This window comes from Molossus molossus, unplaced genomic scaffold, assembly GCF_014108415.1.
Source record: "Molossus molossus isolate mMolMol1 unplaced genomic scaffold, mMolMol1.p scaffold_m16_p_9, whole genome shotgun sequence".
Classification (NCBI taxonomy): Eukaryota; Metazoa; Chordata; class Mammalia; order Chiroptera; family Molossidae; genus Molossus; species Molossus molossus.
The window spans coordinates 4,175,904-4,202,245 of NW_023425403.1; the positions used below are offsets into that span (position 1 = coordinate 4,175,904).

Sequence of the window (26,342 nt, forward strand, 5' to 3'; positions counted from 1 at the left end):
AGGCTGCAGAGACATACGACAGAAAGATTTACTCAAAGACCTAACCACTCTCACCAAAGTTCCCCTTGACCTTGTCGTCCTGGCCCTTCAGAGTGTGGAATACTGGTGGCCACTTCTGCCTCTGTGACCTCTCTTCCTCCAAGGATACGTGTTCTCTCTCCCCACTTACCATTCTCTTTGCTACTCTCAGCTTCTTTCGACAATGTTTTCTTTAAATCTCTATTTGGGGCCCCTTCTAAGTCAGCGGACACCTTCAGGTCGATATCATCAATCACATACTGTTGATAACCTACAAGCACGGAATTCCAATGCAGATCCCCCCCCACCCCCACCCCGAACCACTGGGCATCACTCTTCACAGTCAAACAAATTTAATTTCTGCACGACACAATTTTCTGTGAGATACCTTTTCTTCTTGCTCCTATTTCTAAGCTTCAGGAAGACTTTGTATTTCTGGGCATTTTCATCTGTTATATCCCAAGCGACTTAATTAGAGCTGGTACAAAGCAGGTGATGGTTATATATTTCTTAAATGATGAATGAAGGAATGAATCCAATAAGGAATTAACAAATCATAAATATATAGCCATGGGGATCTAAGGAATATAGTCAATAATACTGTAATAACTGCGTATGTTAGGTGGGTACTAGGCTTACTGGGGGGAATCTTTTATAAATTATATGATTGTCTAACCCACGCTGTACACCTGAAACTAATATAAAATAATTGAATGCCAAATGTAATTGAAAAAACTAGTAGAAAAAAAGGCCATACACCAAAAAGATTAATAGTGGTTATCTATGTGATGAGTATACAGAAAATTGCTGTTTTTTTCTTGTATGCTTATGTGTTATTTGTCAGATTCCACTGAACATATAATGGAGTCTGAAAAAGTATCAGATAATAAGTAAATAAAATAATTACTAATGATATAAAAATGAATAAACAAATACATGTTACAAAGTTTCACTTCGCAGAACAGCCTCCCCTACCCCCACTCTCCTGCCCCCACTCTCCTGCCCACACCCCTCTCCTGCTCCCTCTTGGGGCTTACTTTCCTCCGCAGTCTCCCCCACTCCCGCCCCTCCCCCCACCCCTCTTTTTGTTCCTTTGTGGACAGTGTCACTAAAGGGCATTAATCTATTCTAGTCAAAGCAACTGCAAGACAGGGAGGGGGATGTATCTGACTGGTGAAGAAAAGAGAGAAGAGACTTTTTACAAAAAGGATGAGAAAGGTCTGAGGACTGACTGCAAAGAGGAAACAAAGGAAAATAAAAACAAAGATTTTCAACTGAAGTGTCACACACACAGAATAGGAAAAGCAAGACACAGACCCATGCATTGTGCATCCCAATGTCAAGAAAAATGAGCGATGTTTTCTCAAAGAAATATCTTTAAATATTTAGTTCGTGTTCGTTAACAGAAATATAAGATAGAAACATACAGATTGCTGGTTTCTGTGAAAGGTAACATGTTTGAGTCCAGCACTAGGAACGTGCTAACCAAAGCATCATGATGGTATCAGACAAAACCACTGCACTCAGAACTAGAAAATGTAATTTAAAAAAGCCAGTTCTAAACCAAACTGAAGCTAGGTTTTATTATCGTTAGTCATTGCACTGCAGAAAATAAAAGTTTCACAGAAGGGTGTATCTAAAATGTTACGGGGTCGATTTAGTTTTTCAGAGTTGATTTTTAAATCCCAACTAATGATGGGGAAATATTTAACCCCATCCATCCTTCAATGCTCCATGGAAAAGTCAGACATTTAATTAGAGTAAAAATATTAACATGGCTATCTTAAAATGAAAAATAAACAAAAACTGGCACAAGAAGTAATACATTAATTAGTGCCCATTGCTCCAGACAAAAAAAAACTATGACAAAGAAAGAAAATGAGGAATGTCAAAATGAAGCTCCTTGTACCAAGAGCGTTGGGTTGTTTTGCACCGAAGGGACACCTGCCGGAAACAGGGGTTACCCCTCGTGACGACAGTGTGGGTGGCAGTGGACAAGAAGGCGTGGCGGTGCTGTGAAGAGCCACTGAATGAGACCCGCAGGGTTTTCGGCCCAGTTCTACTGCTAATTAGCTCTTTAATCCCACACAGTTAATTTCCTTTGTAGAATGGATGATCTGTAATATCTCTTCCTCTCAAAAATGTTATAATGAATGGTGATTTTTAAAGTTTATTTCAACAACAGATTTTCAAAATGACCTTGGCCTATTGAAAAGAATTCTTTCCCAGTTACTATTCATATTCTGTTCATTGTCTACGCAAAACATCCATATTCAAATTTTCACACAGGCATACTAATAAAAAAATCAAATTAAAATATGCCGCCTCCGTTTACCTCACAGTGATTGTCTCGGCACTTAAATTAAATTGCAAGAACAGTAACTCTCTTATGCCCGTTTTATCTCATCTTTATTATTTTATTAGCCAGAGAAAAGCAGCTAATTAAAAAAAAAATTGCTAGACAGTCAATTCCTTCTCCTCCTACCCCAAATGTTTGCGTTCATCGGAAAGAAAAACAAAACAAAAGAAATGAATGGCCACAAACATGAAGTGTCTTCTGGTTATAAAAACTGGCTTTTAATTTCTGTCTGAAACTGTTGTCTTATGTTGCTGGTTATGCACAAGCCCAAGGAACGGAGCTGAAATGCAGAAGACAGACATGTGTCAGTGGTCACCCGCCTTGTCCAGCGCTCTGCCCTGTTGCTCAAGGTCTGACCTTTCATCATCTTCCTGGTCCCCAAAGTTGGCTCTGGAGATCCTGGCCGGCGGAGGCAGTGCCTGTGTGCCAACCTGCCAGTCGATGCCATCTGCATATGCATCTGCCATGCACTTCACAGAATGGCTTAAAGGGGAAAGAGCTAAATGGAAATGATCATTTATAGCAATTGTATGTGTTCGAAGTAGTAATAGTGTTTTCTCTAAAAGAATACTTCATATTTTAAGCCTATTTCAATGTCTTTGTATTAAAATCCGCACAAAATCAAAAATATATTTGGTAATCATCTGAGTAAATATTTAAACATCTAGCTTTTTGTACATATTATGCTTCTCTTGATAATACAGAGGTAAATAAATATGAAATAGCAAATTCAAGGCAACTCTTAGAGATTTCTGTCCATTTTGCCATTCTCGGTTTTCTGTTCCCCACCTAGTTAACATCTTCTGAGAAGCCCAGTTTCTCCATTTCTGAGCATGTTTAATCGACCACTATGGTTGTCATGCCAACCAACACAGAGAATTCTGAGCTTACATGGGGCATTTCAATACAGTGACCCAATTACAATCTGTCAACGAATTCACCAGCAAAATAAGGGGACTCACACACTAATGACACTCACTTCCCAAGACTGAATGTTTATAGGGATGTTTGCATTAAGACTGTCATCAATATTTAAAATAATCCAAATGCTGCAGGTTTCACAGTATGATACTTTAAAATGCTTTGCCTTGGTTATTGCCCTTGAGTTTTTTTTGTTGTTTTTTTTTAATCAAAAACGCCTGAAATTAATATTTATTTAGCGACTCTTTTGCTAGAGAAGCAGACACCTCTGGGGCATTCACTTCCACGGGGTAGAAAGATACCACATTCTCCAAATTGGAAATCACTGAATAGCAAAATCATTTTGATTCTGTTATAAAATGAAATTTATGAAGGCATGGGTGAAGTTGAATAACCCTGTTAACTACTGCTTAAGGAAGTCTTGAGTTCACAGGCAAGAACAACCCGTGCTGTGGGCGTGAGGATCCGCAGCGGATGAAGTTAGCTGTTAATTACAAAAGTGCCGTCTTGTTTGTTGCACAGCGAGCGAAGGCCAGCACTGGGTCGGAAGAGATGTTTAGACCAATCCCTTAGATATATAACACGCAAAATGCTTTGCCTTCACTGGACCACTTCTTTAATGTATTTATGATCATTTGCTTTGGATCTGTAAGTCTGCGTTGGTGGGGAGAGAATAAATGAGTAAAATATAAAGGATCGTATTTTCTCCTGTGTTTTGACTAGAGACTGTGGTTTAACACCATCAGCGCATGTGTAGGCTCCATCTACTAGCCAATAGAATGCTGATGCTCAGATGAGTGTATTTTAGAAATAACGTCAAATGATGAGCTTACTTGATAAAAAGTTAAGCAGATTTTATTTTAGAAAATGTAGGAATAGAAAAGATAGTCTAATCCCAGTGAGATGGCAGGAATGTAATAATGTTCTTACATCACTAATGCAAATACCAGCTTTAAAGGGCATGTCTACTATGAACACAAGCAGAGACATGGAACTCTCGTGCCTTCCCTGAGCACTGCAAACAGGAGAATCAGGGCCATGAAGGTTAAGTGATTTGCCACATGTCACCCAGCCAACTAGTTAGTGGCAGCCATAGCATTTGGAGCGCACTTGATTATTCCACGTGAATCTGTCAAGTTCTTGGATGTGCTGTTACAAATATTCTTATATTAAAAGAAAGACTAATTTATAAAACACTAACTTTATATGTTTAAAATTGAATTTGGGAACTGATTGTAACCATCTTAACCTATGTAAGGAGGAAGAACGCCAATTACCTCACAGCTCAGAGGCTGCTAATAGACTGACTATATTCAAATGGGCGCAAGGGTCTAAAACGTATGGAACTGCTTACCACAAAATAGGAACATGCATATTTACACACACACACACACACACACACGACAAAGCTGGTTTTCAGATATTTTGTGGTTTTTACTACCTTTCTAACAACTGACACGTTGTCCCACCTGACCTCCCAAACATTTCCACACACTAACATCTTTATGAGAAAAGTGTCTTTCAGGCAAATTCATGCCTTGGCCCTAGCCAGTTTGGCTCAGCGGTTAGAGCGTCGGCCTGCGGTCCAGAGAGACCCGGGTTCGGTTCCCGCTAAGGGCACGTACTTCGGTTGCAGTTTGTCCCCGGCCCTGGTTGGTTGTGCGGGTGGCAGCCACTCGATGTGTCCCTTCACGTCGATGTTTCTCTCTCTCTCTCTCCCTTCCTCTCTCTCCCTCCCACTCTATCTGTACAAAAAAAATGGAAAAATATCCTCAGGTGAGGATAAAAAAAAAAAAAAAAATTCATGCCTTGATACCATAACCTGTCATCATATTTAGCTATTAATTATGTAACTTGAGGAGTCTTCATACAACCTAAGTAGTCATTAAGAAAATTAGCATAAAAGCAAAATAATTTATTAAGGCAGGTTAATGATGCTACAAATAATTGAAAGTATTTGTTTTATTTGCAGTAAAACATTGATTTTGAATGTACAATTTGATCTTATTACAAAAAAAGTTTTAGTCTTTTAAATTTTCATTTGGAATTTCAAACCTCTTGCGTGCGCGTTTATCCCGTGTTCACTGGCCACACTATACGGCATTTCTCTCTTCCGCTGTGCACTGGGTTAGAATTGCCCATAAACTAAAACAACTACTAGGGAACATTCAGCTCATTTTGCACGTTGTACCAATCATTTTTATTTTAGTCTGGAATTACACATGGAATTACACTCTTAAAAGTGTGCTTAAAAGTAAAAAGCCAGACTGAGAAATAATTAGAGGAAGAACGTGACCCAAAAGAAGAAGCTATCCTATAAAGTCTTTTTATTGCTCTTATAGAACATTTATTTTTCAAGTACTTGGGAAATATACCTTTTCTTATAAAGTTGGAAATGGCATTATATTTTAAAACAGCAACTGAGTTTATTTAGAGTACGGCAGTTGATAATTATAATTGATAAATATGAGTCAATTTTGAAGTTTTAAATTCTATTTACTTCATTAATTTGTTTTAAAATCTAAGACTGTTTATCTTTTCATAAAAATCTAAGAATTCTTAATTCTGTTTACTTTGGCATTTAATTTTTAATTGTTTAGTAACTAATAAAAAAGCTTTTGCCTATTTCGAGGGAAAAATTGAAATAAAAGACAAAAGTATATATAGTATTTCTATTTTATTGTATTGATGTCTTTACTTTTTAATTTTAAATTATAAAATATTTACAACATAAAACAATATAATAAGCAATTATAATATAAACAATGTAATGTATGTGCTTATAAAGAACACTTCATAGACTTAAAAACGTTTTTCCACTTACATTATATTTTAGAAAGTGATCTATGCTGATATACTCTTTTTCTTTCTTAATTTTTTTCTTCATTGATTTTAGAGAGAGGAAAAGAGAGGGGGGAGAGATAGAGACATTGATGAGAGAGAGCATCGATTGGCCTCCTCCTGCATGCCTCCCACTGGGGATCAGGCCCACAACCTGGGCATGTGCCCTGACCGGAATTGAACCAGCGACCTCTTGGTGCATGGGTCAACGCTCAACCACTGAGCCACGCTGGCCATGCTATGCTGATATACTCTGTAATGAGTAAAGATTGAGTCCACGATTATGAACTCTATTATGATTTTATGGTTGTCCTCTTCCAAAAATATTAATATTAATTGCCATTCTGAAGCATGCTCTTTGGCTCCATATGCTATAAATATTCCTCTTCTAAAATATTCAAGACCCTGTTGGTAAAGATGCAGAAATGTCTTGGATGCCCACCCTTTCCACCTCCTGACAAATAAGAATGGGTTGTAATGTTCCGTGAAGTATCCCTGAATCATCTCTACATCAGAAACTACTGCACTTCTTACTTACAGCAGCTAATGCCTCAATTTCCCATCATTCAAGGTAGTGGTATTTCTTCTCTTTCTTATACCCTCTTAAGATGCTAAAGTTCTTCCAATGTTTTACTATCTTGGAATTTAATGGGAAAATTTTCTGAAGATACATTTTTTTTTATGATTATATAAACTCTGTTCCTATGACTCAAATTTTTCATCCATTTATTATAATTAGTCTTTCATCCTTTAGTTCTCACTATGTTTTTTAACCTAATTTAATTTATGTTATTTTGATTTGGGTACATCTTCAGAAACCACTTTCTTTCTGGAGTTAAGAGTGTTTGGAGCTGGTATTTGGAGTTAGAGTGACCTTTGGAAAATTACCACAAATTTCTTTGCCTTAGTTGCCTTATCTGTAAAGTGAACATTATGAAAGTACCTAATTAGTAAGCTTGTTTTCAAGATTGGGTGAATTAATAAATGTGAAGCACTTGAAACAGTGCCTAGAAATAGTTTATTTTAACTAATATTCATATACTTTCTGTTAGATTTACATAATTCAAATCCCCAAGAAGAACTAAAATCAAACATTTATCTTGATTGTGGCCATTCGTTGACCCTTCAGAATTTAAATTCTTTCCTTTTTAAAATACTGTGCAATTAATTACACACAATACCCTAAATGAGGGCTCATTTATTCGCTCAATATTTATTACCAGTTGTTACTCCATTGTACTGAGTACTTTGGATTCAAAATTAATAATTCTTGGATTTTTTTTTTTCCTAAAAGGAAAGTCTAGGAAACGAAACAAGTTAAAGTACTCGATAACTTAATGAACTAGAACCCGAAGTTCATGGCTGATGCTGAATGTGAGAGTCTAGGAACTCTTCCCTGATGAGACATTGGTTGATCTGTGGTCTGAATGACAGAAGTGACGAGCAGGTAAGAAAGAGGATAAAGAAAGAAATCAGCACGGGCCAGTGCATATCGAAGGGGACATGCCATGTTAGGAGAGGAAGGATTTAGATGTCGTGTGAATGAGACGTTGGAAAACAGGGCAAGAGAGTTTGCTCGGCCCACGTTGTAAAGGACCTGCTGTGCCAGAATGAGAACAGTGGATTTAGACTCGCAGGGAGTGGGAACAATGCAAGCCTTCAAGGTACAGAATTCATGGCTTTATTTAGCTTGAGAAAAACGACTCTCATTAAAGTGAGTAGAGACTTGATGAACAGAAGCAGAGTGGAGACACTTGCAATGGCTTACGGCAAGAACTGATTAAGTCAGGTGAAGATGAGAAGCAGGAGGTATTTCTGAGGCGAAAGCATATGATGACCGACTAGATGTAGATGAAAATGTGGAAGACATTAGTGAGGACCCCCGGCGTTCAGGTTTGGACATGGCATAGATAAATGGGGACATGAATGATGGAGGACAAAGGATGTGGAGTAGGTCCAGCAGTACAGTGGTCGATTTCATCTGGACAAGTCGCGCTTGAGGGACCTATGGACAGCTCTGGTAAGCAGCCTCTCAGCAGGTGCCCAGTGGTCCCTGCCCATAGCACTTCTGAAATCTCTTCCACTAGAGAAGGGGCCAATTTATTGACTTGCTTGTAATGAACAGAACACGGCAGATGTGATGAGACGTTTCCAAGATGATGTTACAAAAGCACTGTGGCCCTCACCTCCATGCTCGTTCCCGACCTCCCCATGGTGGACAGTCAGGCCTGCTGACAGGTGGCCGGTGAGTAAGCTGCCACGCGGATCCACTCCCGGGAGTGGCGCGCTCAGATGAGCCTGCAGCCGTGGCCGGCAACCTGACTGCAAGTCGGTCACTGTCCAACATGTCCCTGCTCCGCTCATGAGCACACGCTGATATTTCCATGTTTATCTATGTACGTGTGGATGTTGTCCTGACCGCAGTCCGTCTCCGCGTCCACACCGACAGCTCCCTAATCTAGTCAGCCTCGTTTGGGGCCGTGCAGAGCGGCCGGCACACAGTCATGCCAAAGTAAGTATCTACAGATAATCACAAAAATTTGCATATTTGAGATGGCTTTTAGCCTGGAGAGGAAGACAAATTAATGAATGAAAATAATAACATGTACTAAAAGATTTTAAAAGATTCCAAGCACCTACAGTTTACCAAGCTGTACATTAGATTTATAAACGTAATCTCACTTAATAATATATCAATCCCAACATATAGATATTATTTTTCCTATTCTATGGATGACAAAATGATGTCTCTTGAACAGAGTTACTGACCTGAAACATGGCCAGTATAAGGCAGAGTTATGACCCAAATCCATGTTTGAATGGTTCTGGTTACCCCACTATCTTCTCTGGCAGTTTCGGATTTTTCCTTACGAATGTGTAAAAGCTAGAATCTGAACCTTTTGCCCCATTAACAAACCCTGCATGTCGTGTCTACCAACCAAAGACCGTAATTCGGCAGTGATCCTTCTCACGGGGCAGCTGGAGGGGCCGGGACTCCCAGGGCAGCAGCTGAGGGGACACAGTCCTCACGCTCTATCACCTGGGCAAGCTGTTTGCTTGGTAGTTTTCAGCTAATGGACACATGATAAGCTCCCACAGGTACTTCCTTCCCCAGAGCACACAAAACTCACTCTGAACGTTATTCTGATTCCAAACAATAACCTTAAAAATTTCTATGAAGTCCTGAGCTGTGTTAAGTGGGGGAAGCCTATCTTCATTCTTCATAGAAAAGCATTTGCCTCAGATTGCCTATATACAGACAGGAAAAGAGTCTGCATATGTTCAGTGCAGGCACGACCATCCGTAAGCCTAACTACATGGTACAGTTCAGCAACGAAGTAACTTACATTTGACCTACGTTTTTTCTCAACTATTCTGATCAGCTGTTGGTTGAATCTGCAGATACAGAACCATAGCTGTGGAGGGTTGACTGTAAGTCGTCCATTCTCTAGGAGAATTAGCTAATTTGATACCATAGTCCATACCAATGTGTGAAATAAGCCAGTTATTTTATTTCTTCTCCATAATATAAAACACATTTTAATAGGGGAACGCAACAAGACAGATAACTCTGTAACACATGGTTACATGTTTTACTCACATTATATGTGTCTTATTTGTCTGTAAAGGGTGCCTTCTGATCCTATTCATAATATTGATAACCAAGTATTTCAGCTGCATTTAGAGCTGGTCTTCATTGGATCTTTCATGACCTCTGACCTACAGTTTCTTTATGATTGTTAATTAGCTAGTGAGAGTAACAATGGTATTAATACAAGGAATAGTTCAGGAGAGCCTAGTGTGACATGCAATCAATGTTTATACCCTCCCCCCACATGACTGAGCTCCTGTGCGTAGTGATTATGTGATGACCTATTATGTGCATTGGCATTTTCAGAAACTAGAGGTTTCCCATCTCAATGAATTTCCTGCCATCATCCCATGATCATAATTTCTATATCTACTGAGTAATTCAGATGGAAGACTTACAGTCAACCCTCCGCATCTATGGTTCTGTATCTGCAGTTCAACCAACAACTGATCAAAATATTTGAGAAAAAAATGTAGGTCAAATGTAAGTTACTTCGTTGCTGAACTGTACCATGTAGTTAGGCTTACGGATGGTCGTGCCTGCACTGAACATATACAGACTTTTTCCTTGTCATTATTCCCTAAATGATACAGTATAACAACTATTTACTTAGCAGCTACATTGTATCAGGCATTATGAGCAATCTAGAGATCATTTAAAGTATATGGGAGGAAATGTGTAGGTCACATGCAAACACCATCCCACTCATAGAAGAGACGGGAGCATCCACAGATTGGGGTACCCTCAGGGGCTCCTGGGACCAATCCGCTGCAGATACGGAGGGAGGACTGTACATCACTGCACATTCACAACGCCTTCTGAAGTCATCAAGAGCTTATGCACGCAATCACAATTTCAAAAAGCCTTTTGATTTTCAAAAGCAAAGTATTTGAGTCATTACCCAGAAAGTTCTCGTTTCAAATGACTGCCATCTTGACTACATTCTCCTCTCAGGCTTCAGGATTTCAGATTCCTAAGGTCTTTCTGTCAATATAAGTGACACATCTCAGTTGGGAAATTCACCCCCCATTTCACCCAGTGGCAATAATCTCCTAGATCAGTGGTTCTCTTTGTGGGATCCCAGGGTTAGCAACTATAGTATCTCTTGGGAAAGTGTTTGAAATGCAGGTTCTTGGGCCCCACCCCAGATTCAGTGAATCAGATATTTGAGGTGGGGGGAAGAGGCAGCTCTCTCTGTTTTAACACATCCCCGAACGGTGGTACGCAAGTCAGCGGGAGTTTGAGAGCTACCCTATCGGACTCGCTGCTGCTCCACACGTGTGTAGTGTGCAGTGAGGCGTCAATCCCAGAGCCGCAGCAGAGCACCTCCACTCCGAGGTGCACCCAATAGCCATGCTTCTCTCATGAGTTCTTCATGTCGGACAGTTGAAGGCCAAGCCATCACCTCGCTGCTCTCAAAGGTCGCTGTTGTATTATTGACTCATTTATTTTTGTCCTCACCTGAGGACATTTTTGCATTCATCTTCAGATAGAGCGGGAGGGAGGGAGGACAGAAGAGAGGGAGAGAACATCGATGTGAGAGAGACACGGAGTGGTTGCCACCCGCAGACCCCAACCAGGCGGGGAGGAACTGCAGCCAAGGGGACCGAACCCCTGTCTTTCTGGTCCGCGGGCCAATGCTCTGGCCGCTGAGCCGAACTGGCCAGGGCTTATTTACTAATTTTTTTTTTTTTTATCCTCACCCAAGGACATTTTTCCATTTTTTGTTCAGATAGAGCGGGAGGGAGAGAGAGAGAGAGAAACATCGACGTGAAGGGACACATCGAGTGGCTGCCACCCGCACGACCAACAAGGGCCAGGGACAAACTGCAACCGAGGTACGTGCCCTTAGCGGGAACCGAACCCGGGTCTCTCTGGACCGCAGGTCGATGCTCCAACCGCTGAGCCAAACCGGCCAGGGCTATTTACTAATTTTTAAGGAGCTCCGTTGTTTAAGCTTGACATGAAGACTACCTTCAAACCAAACGTCTTAGCAGGGCTCGGTCCTCGTTTGGGGGGACCACAAGTCTGTCCCTGACCCCTGAGTCTGCATCCGAAGAGCAAACAGAAGCACTTGGTTGTGGGACAAAGAAGCCGCCAGGAGCACAGCTGGGTGTGCGGAGCCGGCTGTGGGTGTCCCGCATCTTCCTCCCGGGTTCACCAAACTCGGTCACCAAAAATATACAAACAGGGAAACGCTGCGCAGCTCCTTCTCGTGGGGGAGGGGAGGAACTGGGATTCTTCTGCTGACAGTCACAGAGGTAGGTCGGTTTCTGCTTCTGCCCAGATGTGTCATTTCCGTTCATCTCCCAACCGGGGCCGTCCTGCCTCAGAGCCGATGCAGCGCGGTTGAAATGAGGATTCGTGTTTCTTTGTGACCTACATTTCCTCCGAAGAAAACAGTGGATTTCCTCAGGAAAGCAGTTCCCCCAAGGGGAATGGAAAATGCGATTTTCACACTGCTCCAAAGGCTAACCCTCGGCTGTGCTGCACATGAAAGCAACGCAGGGCACAGGGAATCCTTGCCCCAGGCTCGCTGGGAGCTCAGAGAGCCCCGTGGGCCGGTGCACACTGCCGTCTCCCTTTCTTCTTTTCCCCTTTTCACTTTGAAAAATGGGAAACATTATTCTTTCCCACCCACGCCCTCCGGACAGCCCACGAGGCCACCCCTGCCCCGCGCGGCGGGCAGAGCACCCCTCCCAGGGAGCCCCCGGCGCCTCTCCGCCGCCACCGGCACTGGCCTGCTCTCTGACACATCGTCTCGGTGTGGGCCAGGACTTACAGCCATTTCTTTAGTCCCTGGCTCTGACCCGTGCCATTTCGGGCAGTAGCATCCAGTGACCTCTCCCCAGACGCCAGACACGCCGGCTAGCCCTGCCCTCCTCCCCGCTGCGCTAGAACCCCACGAATCCAAGAATCAACGCACAGCAGTGTTGGAACCTCAACTTATCATAAAGGCTAATAATAGTGCAGCAAAGTAAAAGCACACAGGGCACAGAGATGATCCTGGCATTTTTATATACCAAAGTACAAATTTATATACTGTAGAGAGGGAGAGTGTTGAGTTAGGGCAGACACCACCAAAGACTTTATTTAAAGTAACCCTAATAATAGGACATATTTTCAAAACCAAACAAAAAGCCCTGAGTCAAAAAGTGTGATTTGAAACCCCTTTAAAAGGATACGATTCAAATGGATTTTTCAGGTTTACATCTTTTTTCTTTTTTTCTTTTAACTTGTTATAGCCTCTTAAGTGAAATGGATTTTAGATAATACACTTTTTTTTCCCCCTCACCGGAGGACATTTTTCCATTTTTTGTTCAGATAGAGTGGAAGGGAGAGAGAGGAAGAGAGAGAGAGAGAGAGAAAGAGAGAGAAACATTGACGTGAAAGGGACACATCGAGTGGCTGCCACCTGCACCACCAACCAGGGCCGGGGACAAACTGCAACCGAGGTACGTGCCCTTAGCGGGAACCGAACCCGGGCCTCTCTGGACCACAGGCCTACCGACGCTCTAACTGCTGGGCCAAACCAGCCAGGGCTGGATAATACACTTTTAAAATATTTTAAAATTTTGTTTCGAATAATATGATCTTGAGAGCACAATTTTTTTTTAACTATATGAATTTCTAAGTGGTTAGGAAGTCATTAAATAATTCCAATAACTGTGTAAATTGTAGTGGATCATTAAACATTGTCACAGAGATTAAGGAGGAATCTTATTTAGATTTTATAAAATAGAAACATAAGTAACTAAAATTATATACAAACTATAACACAAATAAAATTATACATGTCCCAAAATCTGGGCTAGAGAAATAAATCGCTTTACTGAAAGTACGCTAACAACGTGTGCGTCCATTTTCCATAATGGGAGTGTCATACCAATGACACTGAATGGAAGTCATCTAAACGGAATGGGCTTCGCCACCTTCTGAGCCAAAGCTGGTCTGAAACGAGAGAGTCCATCCTATAGCAAGATCAGGTTCATCCCGTGATTTCCCTTCCTTTCCTGCTTTTTTTCTCTCACCCGCACTTAAAAATTCACAGGTAAAACTGTGTATCCACACAAAATAAAGGACACTCCCCTGTCCTCCTGTGCTGTCCCGCAGGACTGTCCACTCTGACCCAAAGTATCGCCCAAAGTATGGCTTCCCCGTGTTTCTAAAACAGATCCTAAGGCCTTTCAATGAAGGCTGCTGCTCCTTGCACAAGGAAACTTCAAAATAACCAAAGAGATAAATCAATTCAAGTTAATGTCTGGGTTACTTTAAACGTTGAAAGGAAATATAATTTTTTGTCCCTCTACAACCACACGAAGCCTTGTAAACTTATTTTAGAGGATGTGAAACCCCACTCACGACAGGATGGTACTGTGAGCTTGTAGGAGATGAGACTCCATCGAGTCATGCCACGTGTACGGAAATGACTTTTGGAGAGAGAGCTTATCCAAGGGACAGCAAAGCAGGTATGCCGCCCCTGGAAAAGACAGCTGTTTACTGAGACAGGCGGAGTAATCAGAAGCTCTAATTCAGTACCATCTTTAATAAGCCCCCAAAGCAGCAAACCCATACGAGGTCAAAAGCAAACATGTTAGCTTTGTCATTATACATAAGTGCACCAAACAACACAGTCTCCAAACTTTTGGCCAGTTTTTGTTAAAAGCGGAAATAACCCAACAAATTAATGAGCTCCCAAAGAATTCGGAGAAAGTTTGATAAGCTTACTACATACTCCATGAAAATGCAACATGCACATCTTAATATGTCATATCATATGTATTTTCTACATAAGAAACATGTGGCCCAGCCAGTGTGGCTCAGTGGTTGAGCATCGACCCATGCACCAAGAGGTCACCAATTTGATTCCTGGTCAAGGCAAATGCCCAGGTTGTGGGCCCATCCCCAGTGGGGGGCATGCAGGAGGCGGTCCATTGATGTTCTTTCTCATTGATGTTTCTATCTCTCTCTCCCTCTCCCTTCCTCTCTCTAAAATCAATAAAGAAAAAAGAATTAAAAAAAATAATGTTCGTGTTAAAATTTTTCATAAATGTATCACACTAATAGTGTGGTGTATATATATATATATATATATTAAAGTGCCATTTTTGTAAATCAAAAGGGTCTAATAGCCCTGGCTGGTTTGGCTCAGCAGTCATAGCATCAGCTTGCGGACCAGAGAGTCACAGGTTCGGTTCCCCCTAGGGGCATGTACCAAAAAGAAAAACAAAAAAAGGGTCTAAGATTAGCAATTTGACACAGTTCAACTGAATACATTCATAATATAGTCAAATGAATCACAAAGCACCTGATAGACATTTTAAAATATTTTTTTTAATGGCTAAAGGCTGAAGTGAAATGAACATATGTCAACAAATAGAAGAGGTGTCAGGACTCTAACACAGATGGAATGAAGTGACCAGTGGATCTGATATTTTGTAATAGAGCATATTAGGTGAGAAAATACATTGTGTATTTTTTTTTTTTTATCCTCACCCGAGGATATTTTTCCATTTTTTGTACAGATAGAGTGGGAGGGAGAGAGAGGAAGGGAGAGAGAGAGAGAAACATCGATGTGAAGGGACACATCGAGTGGCTGCCACCCGCACGACCAACCAGGGCCGGGGACAAACTGCAACCAAAGTACGTGCCCTTAGCGGGAACCGAACCCGGGTCTCTCCGGACCGCAGGCCGACGCTCTAACCGCTGAGCCAAACTGGCCAGGGCCATTCTGTATTTTTAATATTCTAAAACTTATGCATTGCTTGGTGGGACAGAGTCATGGGGAAGCTGCTTGAGGAGATCTCAGCACCATGAGGTTATAATGACGTTGCTTTGCGTCGCTGCTGAATTTGAGAAAAATGTAGAGCTAGAGTTGAGGCCAGAGATTATGATGATACAACTGTGAATATGATGCAAACCTCCCTTCCAGCTTATCAGAAACAATGGGTAAGATGTCTTTAATATTTACATAAAAATAGCAGCCGCACGATATGCAGAAGTTGCTGCCTAAGGTCATTGTGAAAGAATCAGGAGTCACTTCTTAATCATCCCTCTCACTCCTCTGCGGTGTAAGATCAGTGTCAGCAATGTGTTCTCACCTCTGCGATGATCAATGTTTTACCTGGTGTTGCAATAAATCCCAAAAATAACAAAAAGTAAAGAAAATGATCTTTCCTCAAGGCTATGCTTTATGACTCGGCCACATACTTGGCCCATAAAGCATGAATTATTTTAGATATTCAGGAAGAACTCACTCTCAATTTCACCAAATATGCTATCACGTGTTTGTCCCAAAGCTTACATTAATAATGAGTATACCAAAAAATGAGTACAGCCCACTGCGGGGTGATCTTGCATGGTAACCCTCCTCACCCACGGTCCATTAATGCCAAGTGCCCTGTTTTCAGACTGAAATCCCAGGCAATTGTCAAAGGCTTCATCCTGGTCAAAACAGGGAAACCGAAAGCATAAAAGAAGGTCCGAGGAAATAAATGTGTTACTTAATGACATGTTATTCTTTGAATTTATGATCTTGAAAATGGACTGGCTTGATATAGCCTCCAATAGGCCTTATCGTATTAGATCGTCCTCAATAATTCTAAACTGTCATTTCTCCTGTGATTCTCCTTTCTGCGAACAACACTAAGGAACACAGTGAGCCCAGGCTGTGGGGTTATGCACCCCATTTCCTTTGTCGGGATCTTATAAAATATTGAAAGCTATCATTTTCATCGGCTGAACTTGACAGTTCAATGTATTTCATTCAGTTGCAGGAACTGTCATGTGAAAAACATGTAGGCACTTTAATAATAAAAACAATAATCTATTTACTTTCATGAAGGTTTCGATCAAACAACTGAAGGTATTGCAGGTCAACACATTTTTTTTAATTTTTAAAAATTCAAATCTAATGACATAACATGGAGTAATGGCAGCATTTTGCAAGCTAGGTTTGGCTGCCCCGGCAGATCTGTCTTCATTTGGAAAAGGGTTTTCCATCTGTCCTTCAGTCTGTGTGGTGACCTCATCTTTTCTCCTTCCTCTTCCTCCCCTTCTTTCGCTGGGCTCCATCAGCGTCATCTCCTCCGATCCATCACCATCATCATCATCACCATCATCATCGTCGTCAGATGTGACTGTATTAGAGCACTTAGCAGGCTGGGTTTAAGAACAGAAGGTAAGCCCTGGCCAGTTTGGCTCAGCGGTTGGAGCGTCGGCCTGAGGTACAGAGAGACCCGGGTTCGGTTCCCGCTAAGGGCATGTACCTCAGTTGCAGTTTGTCCCCGGCCCTGGTTGGTCGTGCGGGTGGCAACCACTCAATGTGTCCCTTCACATCGATGTTTCTCTCTCTCTCTCTTCCTCCCACTCTATCTGAACAAAAAATGGAAAAATATCCTCGGGTGAGGATAAAAAAAAAAAAAAGAACAGAAGGTAAAGCCCATACCCATAAGGAAGTTAGACTTTGAAAAGGAAGATGGGCCATAACATGTACGTTAAAAACCAAACAATAAGAGGTGCCATATAGCTCTGGCCGGTTTGGCTCAGCGGTTAGAGCGTCGGCCTGCGGTCCTGAGAGACCCGGGTTCGGTTCCCGCTAAGGGCATGTACCTCGGTTGCAGTTTGTCCCCGGCCCTGGTCGGTTGTGCGGGTGGCAGCCACTCGATGTGTCCCTTTCACATCGATGTTTCTCTCTCTCTCTCTCTTCCTCTCTCTCCCTCTCTCTCCCTCCCACTCTACCTGAGCAAAAAATGGAAGAATGTCCTCGGGTGAGGATTAAAAAAAAAAAAAAAGAGGTGCCATATAGTAAATGCTAAACAAACATTTAAAACGTATCTGTTACAACAGTTCAAAAGCGTGATTAACCCTTTAGCCTCCTGTGATGCTCACAGCTGCCTCTCTGCCGCCAGGGAGGTTGCTTCGTTGTTTTCCACACGGTCACCATGCGTTATGAGGAGAGGAGGAGCCTCATGGAGAGGGACCCCGGATTTTCGACACCCCTACTCTGGCGGGCACTAGGGCGGGCTTGCACCAGCTCACTATTTCGGCCAACACTCACGTTAAACCCACCAAACCCAAGGATAATGGTAGAAAAACAAATTTAAAAACTGGACAGGGCTCTTCCACCTGAGTCGCCTGACCTGGGAACCCGAGAGGTGCTGGCCCCTCAGGGGGCAGCTGCACACAACACAGCTGCCTGCTGGCCGGTCAGGGTTAGGAGGGACTCTGCGGGTGTGGTTTCTAAAGTCCAGACCGCACGACTTGATGACGACCTTCTGTTGTGGGTGGTTGAGTAGAGGCTTAGACGCTTGAAGTGCAGCTATTCTAAGAGTAGCATTCAAAGTCATTTCTTACTGTGAAAGGATGATAAATATTTTAAACTTGACGACAGACCATCATAAAAACCTCTGAAGTATAATAAACCATTAATCCCACCTGGGTTTGGTGACACGTGGGCACTACTTTGGACAGCCAGAACTTTCCAAAGCCTAAGATGGGTTTTACGGACCAAACCGATTCGATGTCATAGCTAAGAGCTCCAGGGCTCGAATAATGCTTAACCCTATGTTTTTAAAATTAATTCTAAATTGTATAACACTTAAAGGTGTTTTATCAAAAAACAAATATTTACCACCACCAAAAGGAAAGCTAAGTCTAGAATCCCAAAATTTGTATCTGATACCAAATAGCTACTGACTAAATACACAGTGTGTCCATAAAGTTAAAGAGCATTTGAAATTTATCAGAAAAGTGTAATTTATTAATATTAACATGTATGACACTAGAGTCTCAATATGACATGCTTAGGGCAGTGCCTGGATTTTTAAATGTCATCTATTATACAGGGTTCGGCAAAAGTAGGCTTACAGTTGTGAGAATACGAAACGGCTTATTCTTGCATTACTGTTTGTTAATTACTGTATTCTTTTCCATTAAAAAAAATTCTAAACCTACTTTTGCTCCTCCTTGTATTTACCATTTTTCCATGGAAAATCATGTTAGTGAAGGCATTAGCTCTGGTTCCGATGTGCAAACCCCTCTGGTGTGGACCGTCACAGGGAAACCCCACACCCACTAACACAAGGGGCGAGATGCAGAGACATCTGACGCATTGAAAACAAATGGCTAAGTATGGGCCAAGGGAGCTGACCAAGTACTAGTTCTTATTTGAATTATTTACTAGAATTTTTTCTCATCAAATAGCAATAGAAAAATATAAACCATTATAAAGTTTTTCTTCCAGATTTTATTTTATTAAGAAAGAATAGCTAATTCATTCATTCGAAGAACCCTGCTGGTGGGGGAAATAAACTGCATTCAAATAACAAAGGAAGTATTTGCCAAAACATTGAAATTTCTATTACTAATTAGTGGAAAGTAACAATTAGCCAAAAATTTCAACGGCTTACTTTCCCTTGAGAATAAAGAAGAAGCGTGCTCCATAGCAGGAGGCCACGCGAACAGGATGTTCTATGTTCTGCGCATGAGTCTCGGGGATCCATTCCATCACATTGCTCTTTTGTAGAGGTAGGAATCCGAAAGAGGACTATTTCTCACATAACAGAAATTTAAGTCCCCAAACAGTCAGCTATTTAAATACGTGTCCAAGTGTCTTTCTTTCCTTTGGAAGTTATCTGGTCGTGCAAAGCAGCAAGGTTGCAACATTGTTACATATCTTAACACACCTCGTTGAAAAGCCCAACCATCCTTCCCTTTCCCTCTGAGCTCAGACCTTCTCCCGTGGTCACGGAATTCCCCCGCGAACTCTCCCAACAGACCCCAATAAGCTCCCGACTTCCATTTGTGACCGAAGTTCAGTTTCCCACCCACAATTTAAAAGAAAACAAATCAGTTATCTTCTGTTTTTCTTCCTTGTATTTTCCCAGACAAAGAAGGAAGTTTCGTCCAGATTAAGCATATCTGAGACAATGGCCGCGGTGGAACAGGGGACACATGGGAGAACATGAATTGTTTGTCCAGTGTCAGCTGATCCGCAGCTGGGCCACCTGTTAGTGCGGATGCCACCCAGAAGGATCGGGAACAGGCAGCCGCCTGCCCTCGACGTACGAGACAGAGAACCGTCCAACATTCCGCCTGGGGCGGGGAGGGCGCCCGTGCAGAGGAAAATGAAGGCCAACACGACACACTAGACGTTATTTTCTGCATTTTATGAATCCCGCGTGCGCCACTGCCTTTTGGATTCATTAGAGAACAATTAACTTCTAAGGACCATCTTTTAGTCATAGCGCTAAGTACCTTCTGCAACACTCTCTCGGTCTGAACGTCTCACTTCGCCTCCTGAAATGTTCAAGTTTCAGTGCAAGGAGTGAATGAAGCAACTGTATTAAGCACTTTCGTTCTAAAGGAGAACACCCTCATTTAAATGTTATTGTTTAAAATAATACAAAAACATCTATCCTTTATCCTAACAAAATGGTAGAACATGTGCATCAGATATTTTGGATATCTGAGAAAATCAGCACCAAAGTTATAAGAGACATAATTAGCAACTGATCTAATGATAAGAAGAGAAAATTCTAAATCATTATATCTCAACCACAGAAGTCATAATAACCAGAGCAATGCAGAGGTTCTGGGACTTTCTATTACATTTTATAAAAAATGCACCCACTCTTCCTCATGGGTTGATGTCAGGACCTCACGGATAACGTGAGTTAATTACGTGGACTCCAGCACTAAATGCCAGTAAAAACCCAGCAGTCAAAGCATAGGCATGATTTGTCCTTAACACTCTGTACAGTCTGAATCCCTGTTTCCCCCACTTTGTCATCTAAGTGCTGGGGTGGCAGCTGGCAATGCTGGTTGAGGTGAAATTTGTCCACGTGCAGCTAGACCAGTAAGACAAATTCCCCTTCACAGATCTGCCAGTAGCCAATACCCAAGAAGCAAAGCAAGACTAATTTTTCCATCTCAACGATTGTTCAAAGGTTTTTTTTTTTTTATCCTCAATCGAGGACTTTTTTTTGCATTTATTTTCAGATAGAATGGGAGGAAGAGAGAGAGAGAAACATCGATGTGAGACAGACATATTGAGTGACTGCCACCCACATGACCCCAACTTGGGCTGGAGACAAACTGCAACTGAGGCACGTGCCCTTAGCGGGAACTGAACCCGGGTCTCTCTGGACCGCAGGCCGACGCTCTAACTGCTGAGCCAAACCGGCCAGGGCTGTTCAAAGGTTTTTGATGTTGTTATTTTCTTAGCCACTGGTCTAGGGATTTCAATAGCATGCTATTAACATTTCTAATTCCGTTCATAAAGTGAACACTCTGGGTCCTTCTGATTCTTTCATTTCTTTTCAGTGGTCCTCAAAATACATATTTTACTACCAATACTTACTAGTAGGTGGCTGCTTTAGGGCAGTGATCCTCAACCTTCCTAAAGCCACGACCCTTTAATACAGTTCCTCATGCTGTCTGTGGGCGCATCTGCGTGTGGGCGGACCCCCTGGAGACGGACAGAGGAGTGGGGTCTCGGTTCCGAAGACCATCGGAAAGACGTGTTTTCCGATGGTCTTAGGCGACCCCTGTGAAAGGGTCATTGGACCCCCAAAGGGGTCGCACCCACAGGCTGAGAACCGCTGCTTTAGGGTGAACTCATTAATGAAGTCTTCTAGGAATCACCTAGAATGTGTTAAGAGATTTAAGTGGACAATACGTATATATCTGCTTCAGCTGCTACTTAGTAGGTTCAACGTGGGGGAAAGGTCTCAACATTGAGCCTCTTTAGATAAGACTCCTAAAATAATCTAGACGTTAAGAGGTCTTTTATTGGAGGCCTTTAGATTGCAAAGAACAAAAATTTGCTCCGATTACCCAGACTTGGGCAACACAGTCACTATAAAAATGTATGGAGGGATAAGGAGATCGTCATGGCTACCAAGGGTCATCGTTACCTGAGTCTTAAGAAAGGAGTCCCACTGACCCAGCTCATCTTTTTTGGAGTCAAGATTTACAGGCCATAGATTATAGGCGTATCTAGGGATTGGCCGTCATTGGTAAAGCTGTGCATGTCTGGCCCAAAACGCCAGAGTTGATGATAAAGAACACAACTATAGCCCGGCTGATGTGGCTCAGTGGTTGAGCATCGGCCCACACACCAAGAGGTCACTGGTTCAATTCCTGGCCAGGGCACATGCCAGGTTATCAGCCAACGCCCCAGTGGGCTTTGCAAGAGGTGGCCAATCGATGTTCTCTCTCATCAGTGTTTCTCTCTGTCTCTCCCTCTCCCTTTCTCTTTCTCTAAAATGAAGAACAAAAAAAATTTTTTTAATACAACTATAAGTTACAGCATACAGCTGATTCATGCAGTAGACATGTGTGGTTGAAGCAGAGCTCCTAAGCCATTACTGATGTCCAGTGAAGCACGGGGTATAGCTAAAAGTCAGACCCTGGTCGAATCTGACTGCAAGGAACCCTGGCTCTAAGCCCTGCTACTATGTGATTTGGGCCTAGTTCACTAATCTATTTGATTTTTAGCTTCCTCAATATTAGAACCACTTAAGGTCATTGGGAAAAGTCAATAAGTTAATTTATGTAAAGTCCTTAGGCCACTGTCTGGCACTGGAAACACTGGGCAATTTAGGTTGACCCATGTCACCTGGTGTCATAGAGCCAAAGCACCTCCCTTTTCATTTCCCACAGTGTGTCTTCTCCAGGGATGATGTCTGGCGAAGGAAGGGCTAGGTGCCAAAGTCCTCTTCCAAGGCAAAAATAACCCTGCTCAAAAGAATTTTCAAGAAGACTTTGTCAGCCCATAAAGACAATCTATGCACTTTGGTGAATAAAGTCCTTTGTAGTAATGTGTGTATAACTGCAGAATGTAAAATGTAAAGTATATAATTATGAGCAGACATTCAAATATAATTGTACAGTATTGTCAAGATGAGATAGACATTAAGATCGAATGTCCTTCCGTCTACATCTCCCTGCTGGTTTGATAAGTTAAGCGCATGCTGACATGACAGGTATGTGTGTGGCTGGTCTGGAATGAATGACTGAATCAGCAGCCATGTGATGAGTGCTGAGATGGAGAAGCTGGCCCCGTTCACACCAAGAGTGATCTGCGACTTCCTCCGGCGACCGGGACCTGGAGGGTCACGGAGGCTTCATTCTCTTGGGGAACGGTGCTGGAGAAGAAGTCAGTGGTTGACCCTGTTCTGCTTGAGAGGTCGAAAGCACAAGTTCATGTGCTGCTGGTTAACCGCACTAGAAAAACGTGATGATTAACACCAGGGCCCTTATCTTTGAGCTGATCGCACATTTCCGTACATAGCACGGCACTCTGAGCCTTGCTTCAGACGATGTTCACGTTCGAAAGTTAAGTCAATGACGTGTCTGGCTGTTTGGAACAGTGTAGTCAATTTATGAAGATTCCAACTTACTGGTTCTTCCTGTTCATTGATTTTTTTCTTTCTTTTTCTTTTTTACCTCTACATCGTTTTATCACTTCTTCTACTCATTGATTCACCAGCGCACCTCTGTGGCCCCCTCACTCAGCAATGCATTGACTGCGGTGATCGGTGATGGCCACACTCTTCCCTGGTCACGCGGACATGCGTTCTCTAACCCACTAACGACCCCACACTCTTCAGTCACTCTCCTGTTTTTGCATGGGAATGGGCCAAGGGTTCCAGACACAGTCACGTATCCCTGAGTCGTAAACGTGTACCTTTTACATCTTCGTAAAACTCTCTTCGTGCACTTTGCTCGACCCTGCTATGGTGACCATGACTTGGTGACCACGTGGCTCCATTTCTCATGACAGTGATGCTAGGTTCATGGTGGCCAAATGTAAGGGCTCAGCTCAAAACAGCCGGTTTCCTTTTCTTGTTCTTTCTTTCCCTTCAAACCAGAACACGGTTCCTTTGGTTGAACACGAGATAAAATAACGGGCTCTCATGTAGAGGACAAAAACACATGTTTCTTAAAGACGAGACTCCCACGCAACACAAGAGAGCCTCGCCGTTGGTGGGGGGCAGAAATGAACGGAGAGACAGATGAATGGCCCCAGTTCAGTGCCACACCAAGGCACAAGTTCATGAGCAGAGTGTCGGGTGAAGTCACCCACACTTACAAATTACCCTCGCTCCCAGGCTGAACACAGAGGGTTAAATCAGGGTAAATGTCAAGACAGCCCTCAGTGGCCTTCTACAGATTAGATGGCAAAGGCAAGTCTCACTATGGAGAGAAATACATTCCATGGGAAAGATGTTTTAAGGTTCTTAAGCACCAATTACATTATTTCTGAGTGTGTTTATGAGACGAGCAGCTTCCATTTTACATTCCAGTTGGACTTGCAAGGTGACCAGGCAAACACTGACCTGCATTCCCACTCCCCCTCATTTGTCACAGAGAAGAAGAGGGTTCAACTGTGAGAAGGAGAGGAAAGCATCTTTCGAAGGAAGAACAGCGTGTGGCATCTGAACCGCTGCTTAAGAAAACCCTACGCAGTTGAAGAACAGGTGATGAGACACAGCACCCGCGACAGCAGCCGGGCGCCGACCTGCCCACCCGAACTCCTGCCAGACCTCCGGGTCCGCCGGCTTGGCCAGCGGCTACTCCAGCTGAGGTGCCAGGAAAATGCAGAGTGAGCATTCACACTCAAAGTCAACCTCCTGACGACCGGACATAGGAAAGGTGTCCTGCGCATTGCATGGGAAAAAGCTCAATCATAGACATTTTAGCTACATATCTTACAGACCATCGTACAACTTTTCATTTTTAAACGCTGCTTTCCATGGCTGTTCTGATGTATGCGCATCTCAGTGACAGAAAGAGCCCACTGCGGCAGAATCTTCCCCACCACAGAACGGCTGTCTCCACCCCCAGGGAGGAAAGATTTCCAACGTTCCCTGAGAAAAAAACATCACAACTAATTACATCATTTTTCTTCATTCCTGCACCTACCAAGGCTTGCTCGGACACATTCAGCCTGTTACCACAATCCATGATTTGTCTCAAGGTTTTATCAGTGGGATAAATATCATTTCTCTATTTAAAATTATCAGCTTATCCTTCCTTAAAGAAGTTGACTAGCCAAAAAGCAATCTCATGTGCTATAAAAAATATTAATAAAATATTCCTAGAGGAAAGCAGTCAGTGGAGATGCCTTTTAAAGATGGAAATTACCATGAAAACTTGTCATTTCAAATAACTGATGAACACAAGCTATTTGTGTTTATTTTTAATTTAACAGATAGATCACCTGAAATCTCTGTAGATTATTTAGTCTGCTACAGATTACCATTAACAAGTATGCTAATGCCCAAAATGGGTTTATTTATTAGCTCCCTCTATTGCTTATATAAAACCTTTATATATTTATTGTCATGGGCTCCGAGTGTGTGTGTGTGTGTGTGTGTGTGTGTGTGTGTGTGTGTGTTAGGAGACCCAGCAAAGCTGAATGGCTCAGAATAATAAAGAAAACTATCTGATGTTTCCAACTACCAATTTTATCATGTAACATATAGCATTTTCTAAAATAATGCATTTACATACATTTGGAATTGTATCTGGTAGGTGAATCTTTCCCATACTACTCTTAAACATGACCTTCATGTAGTGTGTTCCTGTTTCATTCTAAGAACACAGAAGCGTTTTCTGTAACGTTACATAAGCCTGGGAGCAGACAGGAGGGACACACTGCTGTCTCTGGGGTGACAGCCACAGTCCCTTCCAAGCTACCACCTGACACACAGGCAAATCCTAGAGTGTCTGAATCACTGGGAATTGCCAATATTTGCCCATTTTTGACCTACGAAAACGTCAGTTGCACTTTAACTTAGATGGACAGATACACCTACAAGGCTTAGTGAGGCATCAGAAAATACCCTCGCTGCTTGGTACTCGGAAGCTGATGACAGCCGGCCCTATAGAAAATACACCCTAATGCCAGTGCACCCCGAAAACTGGCGAGCCTTGGCTTCATCTGCGCTTTAACTGCACCCGTGCAAAAAATAAAAAATAAAAAAGACTTTAAAAATAGGTGCCCCAACTAAACTGGAAGAAACATACTCCCCGGTCTTTGTTCTATGAGATGTCCCTTCAAAGCTATCGATGCTGGTTACATCATCAGATTTTTAACAACGACGAGCGCCAAATATTGCGCTGTGCTCACACCGGGAATCCCTTGACCCAGCTCAACAAGCACAGGAACTCGAAATAAATAAAGGTTAACAAAGACTGGTGCAAGGAATCGTTGGCGACAATACCTCGATGCTCTTACCACTAACCCCCGACTTATATCTGGAAGATTTGCAGATAATGACAACAGTCCTTCCAGACAGGACTGCAAGCGAGGCAGAGGAGAAGCAAGAAATGCCTTCCAGGGGAGAGACATTCATTAGCACCACTGACAAGTGCCTAAAGCAAACAAGGAAGCTGGAAAATAATTACTTAGCTCCAAATAAAACCCCTTTGAGCACAGTACCTTTTTGTGTCTGTCCCTCTTCCATATTCTCCTCCATTCTTCTCCTTTCTTCAGCAGAATCTGGTGCACGGAATTAATCAAAAGCTCAATTAGCTGCTGGAAAAACTGGCGGTTTTCTTTCCCTGGGAGGCTCGGGCAGCCGCGGCTCGGGCAAGTCC

At 42.5% G+C, this 26,342-nt stretch overlaps 1 protein-coding gene across 2 annotated transcripts in view; it reads right to left on the reverse strand.

The window, feature by feature from the left end:
* The window catches only part of GPM6A (glycoprotein M6A), a 235,950-nt gene that overhangs the window by 92,849 nt on the left and 116,759 nt on the right, over positions 1–26,342 (reverse strand). Inside the window, exon 1 of one of the 2 annotated variants that reach the window (XM_036250180.1) lies at positions 26,185–26,342. This exon is cut by the window's right edge and continues 361 nt beyond it. The exons of the other annotated variant lie outside the window; for it this stretch is intronic. Within the exon in view, the coding sequence (XP_036106073.1) occupies positions 26,185–26,221 (37 nt within the window). The 5' untranslated portion in view covers positions 26,222–26,342. The remainder of the gene's footprint in view (positions 1–26,184) is intronic. 2 annotated transcript variants of the gene reach the window in all.